The sequence below is a fragment of the Garra rufa genome, chromosome 15 (assembly GCF_049309525.1).
Source record: "Garra rufa chromosome 15, GarRuf1.0, whole genome shotgun sequence".
Lineage (NCBI taxonomy): Eukaryota > Metazoa > Chordata > Actinopteri > Cypriniformes > Cyprinidae > Garra > Garra rufa.
In genome coordinates, this window is record NC_133375.1 from 30829823 (window position 1) to 30844196 (window position 14374).

The 14374-nt window shown below is 33.7% G+C and overlaps 2 protein-coding genes across 2 annotated transcripts; one reads left to right on the forward strand and one right to left on the reverse strand.

Annotated features, from left to right (window-relative positions):
• Positions 1-22: 22 nt before the first annotated feature.
• smim15 (small integral membrane protein 15) lies at positions 23-1201 on the reverse strand. The gene is made up of 2 exons (XM_073819062.1): positions 1114-1201; positions 23-628 (listed from the first exon to the last, which is right to left on the reverse strand). The coding sequence occupies exon 2, from the start codon at positions 594-596 to the stop codon at positions 372-374; it is 225 nt and encodes a 74-aa protein (XP_073675163.1). The 5' UTR covers positions 597-628; positions 1114-1201; the 3' UTR covers positions 23-371.
• A 1798-nt stretch (positions 1202-2999) lies between these two features.
• Positions 3000-14079, forward strand: depdc1a (DEP domain containing 1a). The gene is made up of 12 exons (XM_073819487.1): positions 3000-3217; positions 3573-3838; positions 3923-4055; positions 4135-4256; positions 4942-5072; positions 5985-6032; positions 6129-6266; positions 7585-8457; positions 9915-10087; positions 10479-10652; positions 11579-11758; positions 13119-14079. Exons 1-12 carry the CDS (start codon positions 3170-3172, stop codon positions 13260-13262), a joined length of 2430 nt encoding a protein of 809 aa, XP_073675588.1. The 5' UTR covers positions 3000-3169; the 3' UTR covers positions 13263-14079.
• Positions 14080-14374: the final 295 nt, after the last annotated feature.

Consider the following 14374-nt stretch of genomic DNA (forward strand, 5'->3'; position numbering starts at 1 on the left):
ATTAGACAGTTTTGAGCCAAAATTCGTGTTAAGAATTTTTATTAATAAAAAAAACATAATTGAAGTGTTTTGTGTGATTTAGCTTGGAAAACACAATCAATCAGTAAAAAAAATGGAATGCAGAGTACTGCACAATGGTGTATAGCACAACAATGCAGTGCATTTTCCACTGTTTTGATAATATCCTGGAAAAGTACTGCAGTCCTGCCACTGAGATCAATCAGCTCCCCATTATATGTTCCCTCTAAGGGTTTACTAAGGCCTCTTTCAAGTCCAGTCTTGCTCCAGGTCCCATAAGAACTGTCCTGGGTTAAGAGAAGAGCCATATATCGGGGACCAGACTATGATATTGACCCCTCTCCATGCCAAGCTCAATCCTTCTTGGCTCTCTTGGCTTTGGCAATGTTCTCTTGTCGTTTCTGTTTCTTCTTCTGCTCACGGTCCTTGGCCTCGATCATTTTGGCGAGTTTCCACGACAACAGGGCGCTGGCAATAAACAGAGGGGTCAAAGCCAGGATAACCGTGGTGAGAAAGCCATAGGGGTCTTTGGCTGCCCACTCCACCACATATTCTGCCCATGCTTTGATATCAATCATCGTCCTTGCACTCTTGTCTTCAGCAGCAGATCCTAGAAAGAGAGTTATGAGAAGTTATAAAATCACATCACTAGATGCAGGATCTTTAGAATGTGTAAAACATTGATTTAAGCCATATTCCAAAGTTTACATTGTAGTTGAGAATCAGTATTGCTGTAATTGCCTTTTTATGCCTTTATCAACTGGTCATATTGTCAGCTAGCTAGTTTAGAATGCAAATCTAGACATTTTTTAACGAGTGAAGATTTATGCTTTTTCGCTTTGTGCAATATGTATATTTAATATATACGCGTTAATGTATATATTTAAAAATAATTTGATACAACCGGTTAAACCAGTTACAGTTCTCTAAGTTCGGTTGGCAGCATTGACAGCTAAAAGCTAGCAACACAGATTTCTAACGACTGTTCTACACCATCAGTAATGAATGAAATCGCACTATAGTAACTTTGTGTACAAATCAGTATATAGAGCACGTTGTTCAATATGATCTGTTTATACAAAAACGAACACCTACCTGATAAACCGTTCAATATTTGCCGACCAGTTATGAGTCAGTAACTGTCGCCAGAAACACCTAACGGAAATAAAAACGGAAGTGAAACTCTTACCGTGTGTGCAGTGCAGTATGGGAATTGTAGTCGTTCTCCCTCACGCCACGTCTTCTCAGAACGGAAACTGCACTACAAGTAAAATGTTTGTACATTTGATGTGCTTTTTTTATACAGAAAATGAAAGAATGAATTGTAAAGAACAACGTATTATACATTATCTTATTAGGAAAATTCCATATACATAAGAAAAAGTGGGCTCAGTGTAAACCGATTTTTTTTTTTTCATTTTATTAAAGACTTTAAATTGTATGTAAATCTCTTGGAACAAACAAAAAAAGCATTGAAAACATGTAATGCTCTAAAAAGTTTAGTTTCTTCTTTTTCTCTGGCAGCTAATGTTAATTTGATATGAATATGTAACACCTCTTGTTCTTGTGGCATTAAATTAATTAAAAAAATCTTCCAGTCAAATGTTTTTGAACAGTAAGATTTTTATGTTTTTTAAATAATTATTTTTTGCTCACCAAGCCTGTATTTATTTGATCCAAAATACATCAAAAGCAGAAATATTGTAAAGTATTTTTACTATTTAAAATAACTTCTTTTCTATTTGAATATATTTTAAAATGTAATTTATTCCTGTGATCAAAGCTAATTTTTCAGCATCATTACTCCAGTATTATTATTATCAATATTTAAAACAGCTGAGTACATTTTTCAGGATTCTTTCATGAATAGAAAAATCCAAAGATCAGTGCTTATCTGAAAAAAAGCTTAGTGTAACATAATACACTATACCATTTAAAAGCTTGGAGTCAGTATATATATATATATATATGTATATATAATTTTTTTTTTTATTATTGAGGGGGGTTGCGTGTTATAGAAATTAATACTTTTATTTAGCAAGGGTGTTCAAAAGTGATGAAAAAAACATCCATACAATGTTACAAAAGATTTCTATTTCAGATAAATGCTGTTTTTCTGAACTCTCTATTCATCAAAGAAACCTAAAAAAAATTCTACTCGGCTGTTTTCAACATAAGAATAATAAATGTTTTTTAAGCAGCAAATCAGAATATTAGAATACTTTCTGTAAGATCATGTGACTGAAATAAGAATGCTAAAAATTTAGCTTTGAAATCACAGGAATAAAGTACATTTTAAAATATATTCAAATAGAAAACAGTTATTTTATATAGTAAAAAATATTTCGCAATTGTCCTGTTTTGCTGTACTTTGGATCAAATAAATGCAGGTTTGAGCAGAAGAGACTTCTTAAAAAAAAACACAAAAATTTTTTTTGACTGGTAGTGTAGTGTACATATGACTTAAAATAAAATAATGAACACAAAAGTAGTAACTATTAACTATAAAACTTTTAATCTATCTTCAAATTTATGTAAATTAGACTTCGTTATCCTCTGTATTTGTTTTCTTTTCATGTTCTCTTGTAGACGTTCCTGTAGAGCATGCATGTATCTTATATATAACTCTATAATTTAAATTATATGTAATTATAAATATGATAATGATAAATAAATTAAGTATTTGTGTTTTGTATTTTCGATTTTCGACCTTTTCAATTTTACATTTTCTTTGTTTGGTGTTTTTATAATTTGACCAGTTTTATATTTAAATACTTTGTAAATTGTTGTTCGTAAGATGTTGTGAAAGAAGTAAAAAGTATAAATCAGACCAATATTTTGACAGCCAAAACAGTCACCAAGGAATAACCAATAGCTGTCGCCAGATCAATCATGTGACCAAACAAATCATCCAATCACAATCGTCCGAGGCGTTAGCGTTGTAATTTCAAACGGGTGTGAGGAGTGAAACCTATTCGGATTATCTATTTACACAGCCAGCGACTTCATTTAGTTGGTTTATCTATCGATATATTCAGTAGCCCTACTAAATATAGCCGAATGCGTTTAGTAAATCAAAAATAAACTCGCCCGTATATGTAGGAATAATGAAAACGGCTGCATAGGTGTTGAATACATCGCGGTCTTTGCAATGAGTTCACACATCGTCACCCCAGGTCCATACAGGGCCACTAAACTGGTGAGTGTCTCCTGCTTTTTTGATCAGATGTCTAGTGATGTGTCGTATTTGTTTACAAAGTCAATGACCTGCATGCCAGTTTTATGATGTACGTTTATTTAGCTGTTCAGTCTTTGTTAAATTTAGTTTCTGTTTGTGGGCTATAGAAGTGCTTTGTTTATTATTAGGTGTTTCTTCAGCTAAAAGATTCTGTTTTGTCATATAAAGTTCACATTAAAACTATTTTTATATGTAATGTTAATTGTGTAAACCTTTTAAACAAAAAATGAGTAACATTTATATATGTATATGTATATGCATGTGATATATAAGTGATTACAAGCTCTTAATGTGATATTATATTTTTGTTTTCCAGTGGAATGAAGTGACCAAGCTTTTCCGGGCAGGGATGCCTCTGAAGAAGCACCGGCAGCACTTCAGAGTTTACATGAACTGCTTCACCGCATCAGCAGCTGTGGACTGGTTACATGAACTCTTGAAGAACAACAGCAATTTTGGACCAGAGGTCACCAGACAGCAGACAGTCCAGCTGCTAAAAAAGTTCTTGAAGAACCATGTTATTGAAGATGTGAAGGGTAGATGGGGCATGGAAGACCTGGAGGACAACAGCCATCTGTACAGGTATGATAAACTGAATGTTTTAGAAAGCTTTGAAAGATAATTGGTGAAAAATATATATATTTTCTGCTTTAAAATACGTTTCAGGTTTCCATCAACATCTCCACTGAAGCCTATTCCTAACCGTGCCCCTGTTATGAGAAAAAAGAGCATATCTGTGCTAGACAAGGAGAGTTTCTTCAAATTCAGGGGCTCTAAGAAATTTGACAAAGAAATATTGGTAATTTTTGTTTGTTTTGTTTCAGATGTGTTGTTAATGATATGTCAGATATGTTATATCCACTTGTTATTTCACACAGGAAAATGTGGATCCAGAAGCACAAGCATCTCCTATGGAATCATCCTCGGGTGAGACGGAGCACTGCAGGGAGCTCACAGAGGATGACGTTCATGTAATCTGGAAGAATGTCACACTTACACAGTAAGCCCCCCCCACACACACACACACACACACACACACACACACACACACCATTTGTCACAAAAAGTTTGCATGTGTTTAAGTACACAGCTTTGCACCAAAAGTATTTCCTGTTTGCAGTCACTCACAAACTTTGATGCATTGCTTGGTTCTACATGCTTTGCATTTACATGACATGCACCACTAGTCAAGTGTTATTTAATGCTTTAATACTTTGGTACATTACCGGTCAAAAATTTTTGAACAGTAAGATTTGTAATGTTTTTTTTTTTTTTAAGAAGTCACTCACCAAGCCTGCATTTATAATAATTATTTTTATTTGAATATTGTAATATGTAATTTATTCCTGTGATCAAAGCTACATTTTCAGCATTATATAGGCTTTGTGAGCAGAAGAAACGTCTTTAAAATACGTACTGTTTAAAAACTTTTTTGGTAGTGTACCAAGGCATTTTAAATAATTATATGGTCATTTTTTTGTTAGTGGTCACTGCTGGTTTGTTTTTGATGTTGAAGTGATTTATGTATGATTTACATGAGTTCAAAATGAGTATGCTATTGTTTCTGTTATTGTTGTATTTGCAGTTTGTTACATGTCTAACTCTTATTAGAGGGTGTATTACATTAATTCAAACATTTTAAATATGATGTTCTTCGTGAATCTAATCAATTTTTAAATGCTTAGTTTGCAGAAGTTGGTTGGATCAGGGTATCTTGAAGATGTTTTGGATCCAGCTCAAGTCAATCCTCAGTTTATTGTGTATAATATGACCAAAGTCAATAAACATGGAGTCGTTTCATTGGAGGATAAGACAGGTAGGCTATAAATGTGCTATTTCAGTAAAAAAAAAAGACAAATATCATACACTGTCGGTCAAAAATAAGATTCTCTTCTTCTCTTCTGCTCACCAAGCCTGCATTTATTTGATCCAAAGTACAGCCAAAACAGTACAATTTTGAAAATTATTACTATATAAAATATGTTTTCTGTTTAGATGTATTTTAAAATGTAATTTATTTCAAAGCAGAATTTTTAGGATAATTTTTTCCGTCACATGATCCTTCAGAAATCATTTTAATATTCTGATTTGCTATTCAAAATGTTTTTTTATTATTATTATCATTGTTGAAAACAGCTAAGTAAATGTTTTTCAGGTTTCTTTGATAAAGATCAGAAGAACAGCATTTATCTGAAATTTGTAACATCTTAAATGTCTTTATCATCACTTTTGATCAATTTAAGCGTCCTTGCTGATTAAAAGTATTTATTTCTATAATTGCTTTCCCAAAAAATGGTGTAGTGTATAATGTTACAAAAGCTTTTTATTTCAGATAAATGATGATCTTTTTATTCATCAAAGAATCCTAAAATAAGTACTCAACTATTTTAAATATTGAGAATAATAATAATAATAAAAATGTTTCTTTAACAGCAAATCAGCAATGATTTCTGAAGGATCACGTGACACTGAAGACTGGAGTAATGATGCTGAAAATGTAGCTTTGATCACAGAAATAAATTACATTTTAAAATGTATTCAAATATATAAACAGTTATTTTAAATAGTTAAAATATTTCACAATTTTAATGTTTCTGCTGTACTTTAGATTAAATAAATGCAGGCTTGGTGAGCAGAAGAGACTTCTTTAAAAAACATCAAAAATACTTTTGACTGGTGGTGTATTTTCACATTCTGATTATTTTCTCCTAATTTGTCCCCTCTATAGATGATTTGCCGCACTGGGTTTTGTCTGCCATGAAATGTCTTGCAAACTGTAAGTGTTTAAAATTTTACTACCAAGATCACATTCATATTGTCTTTGTGTAAATATGAAACTATAATTAATTGACTTTTTTTCTATTCCATCAAGGGCCAAAGTATGACTCAAACCAGCCGTCCTACCCAGGCTTTGAGCGGGATGTGTTTAAAACGGTCTCAGACTATTTCTACAGTCTTTCTCAGCCACTGCTTACTTATCAGTACTATGAACTCTTTGTCAACATCCTGGGTATGTATGAAGCATGTGTTTCATTGTTTTTTCCCTTTAAAGACACATTTTTTTTCCCTTAAGTCTCATTAAAAACTGAAAATATGCTTGCCTTGAATGTTAAATTACATATACACTACCATTCAAAAAAATTGGATGCATTAAATTGATTTCAAACAACATTCCTTTTAATTAAGAAATTCTGCTTCAAATAAATGCTGCTTTTTAAAACTTTTTCTATTCATCAAATAATTCAGAATAAAATGTGTCTTGGATTCCACAAATCAATATCAAGTGCTTAATTGATAACAATATGTTATATGCATATATTATAATAATTTTTAAAATTAATAATAAGATATGTTTATCTAAATCAGCATATTAGAATGATTTATGTAGGATCATGTGATACTGAAGACTGGAGTAATGATGCTGAAAATTTTATCTATTTAAAATCTATTAAATAGAAAACCTTTATTTCAAATAGTAGTAGTATATGTCAATGTTTTAAAATCGAGATTTATACATTATCTAAAAGCGGAATAAATTCACTTTCTATTGATGTATGGTTAGGATTGGACAATATTTGGTTGAGATACAACTGTTTGAAAATGTGGAATCTGGGGGTGCAAAAAAGCCTTCAAATTTGTCCAAATAAAGTTCTTAGCGATGCATATTACTAATCAAAAATTAAGTTTTGATATATTTACGGTAAGAAATGTACAAGATATCTTCATGGAACATGATCTTTACTTAATATCCTAATGATTTTTGGCATAAAAGAAAAATCGATAATTTTGACCCATACAATGTATTTTTGGCTATTGCTTCAAATATACCCATGCTACTTAAGACTGGTTTTGTGGTCCAGGGTCACATATTTCACCCTACTACTATATTTTTAATCAGTTAAATGCAGCCTTGGTGAGCTTCTTTCAAAAAATAAATACTGACCCCAAACTTTTGAACAGTAGTGTATCTATTTTACAGTTTACATAAATATGGTTTGTTACATGATTTATTTACATAAGTACTCTTAACTTAAAAAAAACTGAAATGTAGGTAAATGGGTTATGTCATTTGAGATTCAGGCCTGGGTTGTTATAATACTCACACACTTTGTCCTTTCTGGGAAAAGCCTCCTAAAAAATTACAAAAATCATTTGGCTGTGGGTATTAATATTCAAAATATTGATGGAACCAACTGTGGAGTAACACGGCGCTGTTTTTACTGACTGCACTGCTTTTGTGGTGTCTTGTCTTAAATGTCTCACCTCGTTCTTGAATGTCTTTGCCTGCCTGTTTGTTGTTTATGTTCTGTTGTCTGGTCCTTTGCTAGTTATGTGTGGCTACATCACGGCATCTAAAACTCAACGTGGAAAGCGTAAAAACCAGGAGGAACCCAACTGCCCACAACCAGCCAAAACCCCATATGTGAACACTGCCAACCTGTTCAAATCGACCGAATGCCTCCTGCTGAGCTTAATAAGAAAAGAGGCCTTCGATGAAGCCGATTCACCCATGAGGGAAGTTTTCAGTTCAAAAGCAGAGACTAAGTTAGAAAGCCTTAGAACACAGCAGTCCGTTTTTAGAGGTAGAAGGGCCAGCGACGGAGACCGGCTGGACGATAGCTATCTAGAAATTCCTCAGGCTCACAAAACAGAAGTCCCATATGGCAGGCTTCGGTCAAGAAGTTGCTCTTTGGAGGGAATTGTTGATAGCCATTCAAAGAACAGACTTCTCAGATCATCTGAAAGCCTACAGTCCTGCAGCAGTGATAAATCAACAGATTCTCCAATAGACCCAAATCTCAAATTTGAGCTTCAAGGTTCCTCAATCTCCATAAACTCTTGTGTTCAAACCTCCGGCAGCAACACAAGCTCCCAACTCCCTTCAGATCTTCGCAGAAACTACCAGAGACCCTCCAAGCCCCGGCCTAGAAGTATGGGTAACTTGTTTGACATAGAGGAGAATAGAGAAATGTCTGCTAGCAGCATTAGCATCCACGCTCCTGTGGCTGAAATTACCATGAGGCCAGATTCCACATCCAGCATTGGTCTTAGAGGTCCTGGTTTGCGCAGTTTGCATGGAAGTTGCATGGACATTAGGGCAGGTCCGAGCTTTAGCAGACGCTGTCAGAGCTCTTTGGACCTGAGCAAACCTGCATCCGCTCAGCCCCCTTCGGCCCCGTTAGCACGCCAACCTGAGCAAAGTAAGAGCATGTGAAAAACACACATGAACCATGAGGATGCGCTTCTCTGTTTGTGCTTGAGCATGTGTTTGTTTGTCCTCCAGACTAACGTGAATTATAAATCTTAAAGGCATAGTTCACCCAAAAATGAACATTCAAAAATTTGCTCACCTTCATGTCTTTCCAAACCTGTATATCTTACTTGCATGGGACACAAAAGAGATCCTAAGGAGGAAAAAAGTCTACTCTAATTTTTCTTGCGAAATATTTCATTAGAGGTTTGGAAAGTAGCAGAATTTTAATTTTGAGGTGAACTATCACTTTAATGCTAACTAACATTCTATGGCACACTTTGGCGACTAATAATGCCTTTTTTTACATTATACATATTCATTTTGGTAAAAAAAAAAAAAACAGGTTAAGCCAGGGTGTAGTGTGTTTGTGTTACATAAATAAAATAAAGAAATAGTATGCAAATAATATGAATAGATGTATAATTGTAAACTAATTTTATATGACATAAAACATGATATTCATAATATATATAACATGGTATATATAGCGGTGGCCTGTTATTTCTATATTTTACTCTAATGTGTCGGTAGGAAGTATCAGTTTACATTTCCAAACATTCATTTTGCTATTAATTGTAATAATCTGGAACATGAAGAAACAGAACCAAATGAGACAGTCTAAATCCAGAAAAACTTGGCAACATCTCCAAGATGCTCCAAGAGACCTACCTGCAAATCTATCTGGAAAAACTATGTGCAAGTGCACCAAGGGGAAAAGCTGCTTTAAACACAAAGGATGGTCACACTAAATGTTGATTTAATTTAGTTAACTAATTTAGTTTAGTTAACAGCATCCTCATTTTATAGCATTTTTACACAAGTGCCTAAAACTTTTAATAGCTTTGCAGGTAGGTTTCTTAAGCATCTTGGAGACTTTGCCACAGTTCTTCTGGATTTAGTCTGTTTCTTCATGTCATTCCAGACAGACTGGATGATGATGAGATCAGATCTCTGTGTGAAGCACTGGCTGTTGTCAAACTCTTTGTGCAAACAAAAATCTCACTGGATTGTTACAGTTAATGGCAAAATTAATGTTTGGAAATGTATACTGATATTTCCTACTGACACACTACAGCAAAAGATAGCAATAACTGACTTAAAACCATTTTTAGCTGGTGAAAATACTAGTGTTCTAATAATTTTGGCCACCATTATATATATCTTATCATTAGTTACTAGAGATGTAGATATGTGTAGATATAGCTCATCACTAGTTCCTGTGATTTAAATTCTCTTAGACATTCCAAGTGTAACAAGATGTTTCATCACATGCCAACTGTGTGTTTGTGTGTTGCTGAAAGTAATTAGTGTGTGTGATTAGATTATTAGTACTGATTATTCATTTAAGTTATAGTCCTGTGCTGTGGTTTATTTTGGTTACATGTGGCTCACATCACGTTCCAGGTTTATTGCAGCCGTCACTAGAGCGGGTGGCCATTGAGGCCCTCCAGCTCTGTACGTTACTCCTGCCACCCGCCAGTCGCCGCAAACTACAGCTACTCCTGCGAATGATCTCACGCATGAGCCAGAACGTGGACATGCCACGGCTACATGACGTCATTGGAACACGGACTCTGGTCAGGAAGAGTAGACCTTACACTCTTAAAAATAAAGGTTCTTTATTGGCATCGATGGTTCTATGAAAAACCTTGAACATCCATAGAACCTTTCAAATGCAGAAAAGGTGCTTTATGGTTGAAAAAGGTTGTTTAGATTTTTTTTAAATGTTCTTCAAAATTGTTGTTTTAAAAAATGTTCACTGAAAGGTTCTTTGGGGAACCAAACTTGGTTCTTCTATGGCATCACAGCAAAAACACCCTTTTGGAACCTTTATTTTTAAGGATGTATACAGATGGATTTTTTTTTTCACCTCATTATCTCACTCACATTAAAATTAATATATTGTTTTCTTGTCCTTTTGTGCACATATCTTTCATAAATGTTACATATACATTTGCATGTGTGCAGTTGGTGCAGACGTTCTCTAGATGTGTCCTGAGCTGTGAGGAGGTGGATGATCTGGACGAGCTCTTGGCTACAAGGCTGTTATCATTTCTCATGGATCACCATCAGGAGGTCCTGCAGGTGCCTGTGTACCTGCTCAATGCTGTGGAAGATCACATCACTTATCTCAAATCACTGGTGAGTGCTGACAAACCACATGGAAATTACTTTTCCAATGTATATTTGTTAGAATGATGTTTATGTAACTTTATATTTAATTTTAGATTAACAATATATTAGCTGTGTTGTTTAAAAATGATAAATGTATAGAATTCTAATGAACTACACTTGAGTACTGGTAATAGATTGTTTTTATGTTGAAAAAAGTACTTTATGCGCACCAGGGCTGCATTTATTTAATCAAAAATACAGTTAAAAGGGTAAAATTGTGAAATATTATTACAGTTTAAAATAACTGTAACCTTTGTTTAAATATATTTTCAAATGTAATGTATTCCTGTAAAGGCAAAGCTGAATTTTCAGCATCATTACTTTAGTATTCAGTGTCACGTGATCCTTCATAAATCATTCTAATATGCTGATTTTGTGCTCAAGAAACATTTATTATCAGAGTTGAAAATGGTTGTGCTGCTAATATCTTTATGAAAACCTTCATACATTTTATCCAGGATTTTTTGATGAATGGAAAGTAAAAAGAACACTTATTAGAAATTGAAATATTTTGTAACATTATAAATCTCTTTAAGGTTACGTTTAATTAATGTAATGCATCCTTGGTTAATAAAAGTATACATTTCTTAAAAAACCTTTTAGACCCTAACTTTTGAACCCCAACTTGCAACCTGAGGATAAATGAACTTGAACTTAAACAATAGCATTTTATTGTCAGTTACCACCGAAAATTCTTTTTGTTTGTTTATTGTAATGGACTTAGAATAGATGTCTTCAGGGCCATTGTATTGGAATTAAATGCAGAACATGTTAGATTGAATTTAAACTAGATTATTCATGAGAGGAAATGCCTCTGTTTATTCATTTAATCATGCATTATATTTTCATTCATCATTCCTCTAACATTCATTTGCATGCATTCTGGGTCTCAGACCACATACCCAGGCCCTGGTGTTGCCATGCCGACGTACTCATTCTGCAGGCAGATCAGCACTCAGGAGTTTGAAGAGCAGAAACTGTCTGTGTCCCAGACTGCTCTGGCTGACCTACTGGAGAGTCTCATAAAGGACAAAAGCATGTCTGTGAAAGAGAAGAAAAAGAAGCTAAAAATGGTATTTATTTATTGAACTTCTCATATCTCATAAACATCCTGCTGTTTGTATAAAATGGGTACAAAATAAGGCCTTAAAGGGATAGTTCTCCCAAAAATGAAAATTGTTAATTAGTCACCCTCATATGCCACTAAATAAAAAATAAAAAACTTTTTTTTCTGCCAATTGCGAGTTTAAATCTCTTAATTGACTTTTTTTCATAGAATTGAGACAAACTCACAATTCTGAGAAATAAAAGTGCAGTTACAAGTTATAAAGTCAGAATTGTGAGATAAAAAGCCACAATTGTGACTTTTTTTCTCAGAATTCCATTGACTTTTTTTTCTCGCAGTTCTGACTTTTTTGTATTTTGAGATATAAACTCACAATTGCGAGTCATAGCATAATTTTGGGGGGGGGATACTGGTTTTCTTTTAATATCGCAATTCCAAATTTATTTCTCAGAATTGTCTCACAATTCTGACTATATAACACAATTGTGAGTTTGTATCTCGCAATTCTGATTGTATAACTCACAATTGTTATTTTATATCATACAGTTCGTACTTCATTTCTCAGAATTGTGAGTTTATATCATAATTCTGACTTTATAACTCCCAATTGCGAGTCAATATCTCACAATTCTGAGAAAAAAGTCAGAATTGCAAGATTAAAAAGTCACAATTACCTTTTTTTAATCTTTTATTCAGTGTTGGAAACTCGCTTCCATACCCTCATGTCTATCAAAACCCTTAAGACTTTCGTTCATCTTCGTAAAACAAATTAGGATATTTTGGATGAAATCTGAGAACTTTCTGACCCTACATAGACAGCAATGCAACTGACATGTTCAAGGCCCAGAAAGGTAGCAAGGACATTGTTGTGGTACTATTGTGAATATACATTGACTGACATGGAAGAGAAGAAATTGTTGAATGAAGTTGATATTTTTGTTTTCTTTGCGCACAAAGTATTCTCGTAGCTTCATAACATTACGGTTGAACCACTGATTTCACATGGACTATTTTAATGATGTCCTTACTAACTTTATTGGCCTTGAAGGTGTCAGTTGCATTGCTATTTATGCAGGGTCAGGAAGTTCTTGGATTTCATCAAAAAAAATCTTAATTTGTGTTCTGAAGATGAACAAAGGTTTTACGAGTTTGGAGGGACATGAGTAATTAATGACATAATTTTCATTTTTGAGTAAACTATCCCTTCAAACATTTGTATTACTTTATTTTCTAGCAGTAGATATTTAAACGCAAATGTACATTTAATTGAACCTGTGAAATATCTTTTTTCACTAAATTTTGATTCGTACTTTGCTCCAGTTAATTTTGTGACTGCCTAAAAGCAAATTTTGTTGTTGTTCTCTCAGTTTCAGAAGGAATATCCCGACATCTACTTGAGACGTTTTCCCACAACAGAGAGTGAAGCTCAGCTTTTTGCAGATAAGCCAAAGATAAAACCGCCAATGCTGTTAAGCATCAAGAAAGCCAAAACCTTTAGTATTCGAAACTGAATACCTCTTAAAATGCTCATGTGTGAATGACATTTTGGGAGACTGGTTAAGTTTAAAGACATTTGATCACTTCAGTATAATCTGAACTGTAACTTTGGTTGAAGTGTTGTTGTTTTTTTTCCTCTAATGAAGTAACTTTTTTTATAGATTAGATTACTACTTTTTTTCCAGTTTCAATATGGATGTCTGTTAGTTTTAATGTTATTTATTTCAGGTGTGTGATTTGTTGTAAGTTATTGGGAGCTTACAGACATTCATAGTGTCATAATGACCACAAATGCTCAGAGGACCCACAGCAAATATTATGCAGATAGGCCTGACATGCTGTTTACATGGAGTCTTCTTGAAACAAAATGAAGATTTTTATTTTTAGTCCTGTAATATTGTTTATGTGTTAGTTTTAGTCTTTTGTTTTTCTATTGTCATCTTTTTGTGTGTGTCTTCACTATTCAGGTTCACAGAAAATGTTCACTCAGACTTCTAAAGACAAATATATACATTTTCTGTGTAATGTGGGAGTTTCCTGGCTACTAAGCTAGTAAGAGCTAATTTGCACTGTTTTTCATCTCAAATGCGCTAACGTGTTGTCATTTCTTATGTACATATTTTCTTTCGTATCAGTACCGTCTACTGATTGCTTATGTTCCTCTTTTATCAGTGTTTTATCATCTTGCACTCACAGTTATTGTTCTGATTAAGATTAAACTTGGACAGCGATTGATTTATTGTTTTACTGTATCAAGTTAACGAGCATAAGTGAGCCAAATCTATTACATTTTATGTTATTCCTTTATTGTATCACCCTAAATATGTATACTGTTCCTGATCTATGCAATAAACATTTTAAATAGATTTTGTTTGTTTTTCAGATTTGTTTTTAATTATGGAAGAATTGTCAGTATAGTAAATCTTCTCAAGGGACAATACTATAGAAATTAAACTTGGATATATTTTTGAGTAGTCAATGTGCAGCTTGTATAGCAGTATAGATTTACTGTCCCCTGTTGATTACTCAACATCACCCATTATTGTCAAAATAGCTGGCAACAAAAGTGAGACGTTAGACACGTGGTGCTTGAGGATGCCCCACAGGTGCTTAATAGGGTTCAGGT

Excerpts from the sequence above, each read along its gene's own strand:
- depdc1a (XM_073819487.1), top strand. The coding sequence starts at position 3,170 with ATGAGTTCACACATCGTCACCCCAGGTCCATACAGGGCCACTAAACTG. Across the intron at positions 5,073-5,984 it reads TTCATTGGAGGATAAGACAG|ATGATTTGCCGCACTGGGTT; the intron begins GTAGGCTATAAA and ends TCCCCTCTATAG. Across the intron at positions 10,653-11,578 it reads TCACTTATCTCAAATCACTG|ACCACATACCCAGGCCCTGG; the intron begins GTGAGTGCTGAC and ends TCTGGGTCTCAG.
- smim15 (XM_073819062.1), bottom strand. The coding sequence starts at position 596 with ATGATTGATATCAAAGCATGGGCAGAATATGTGGTGGAGTGGGCAGCC.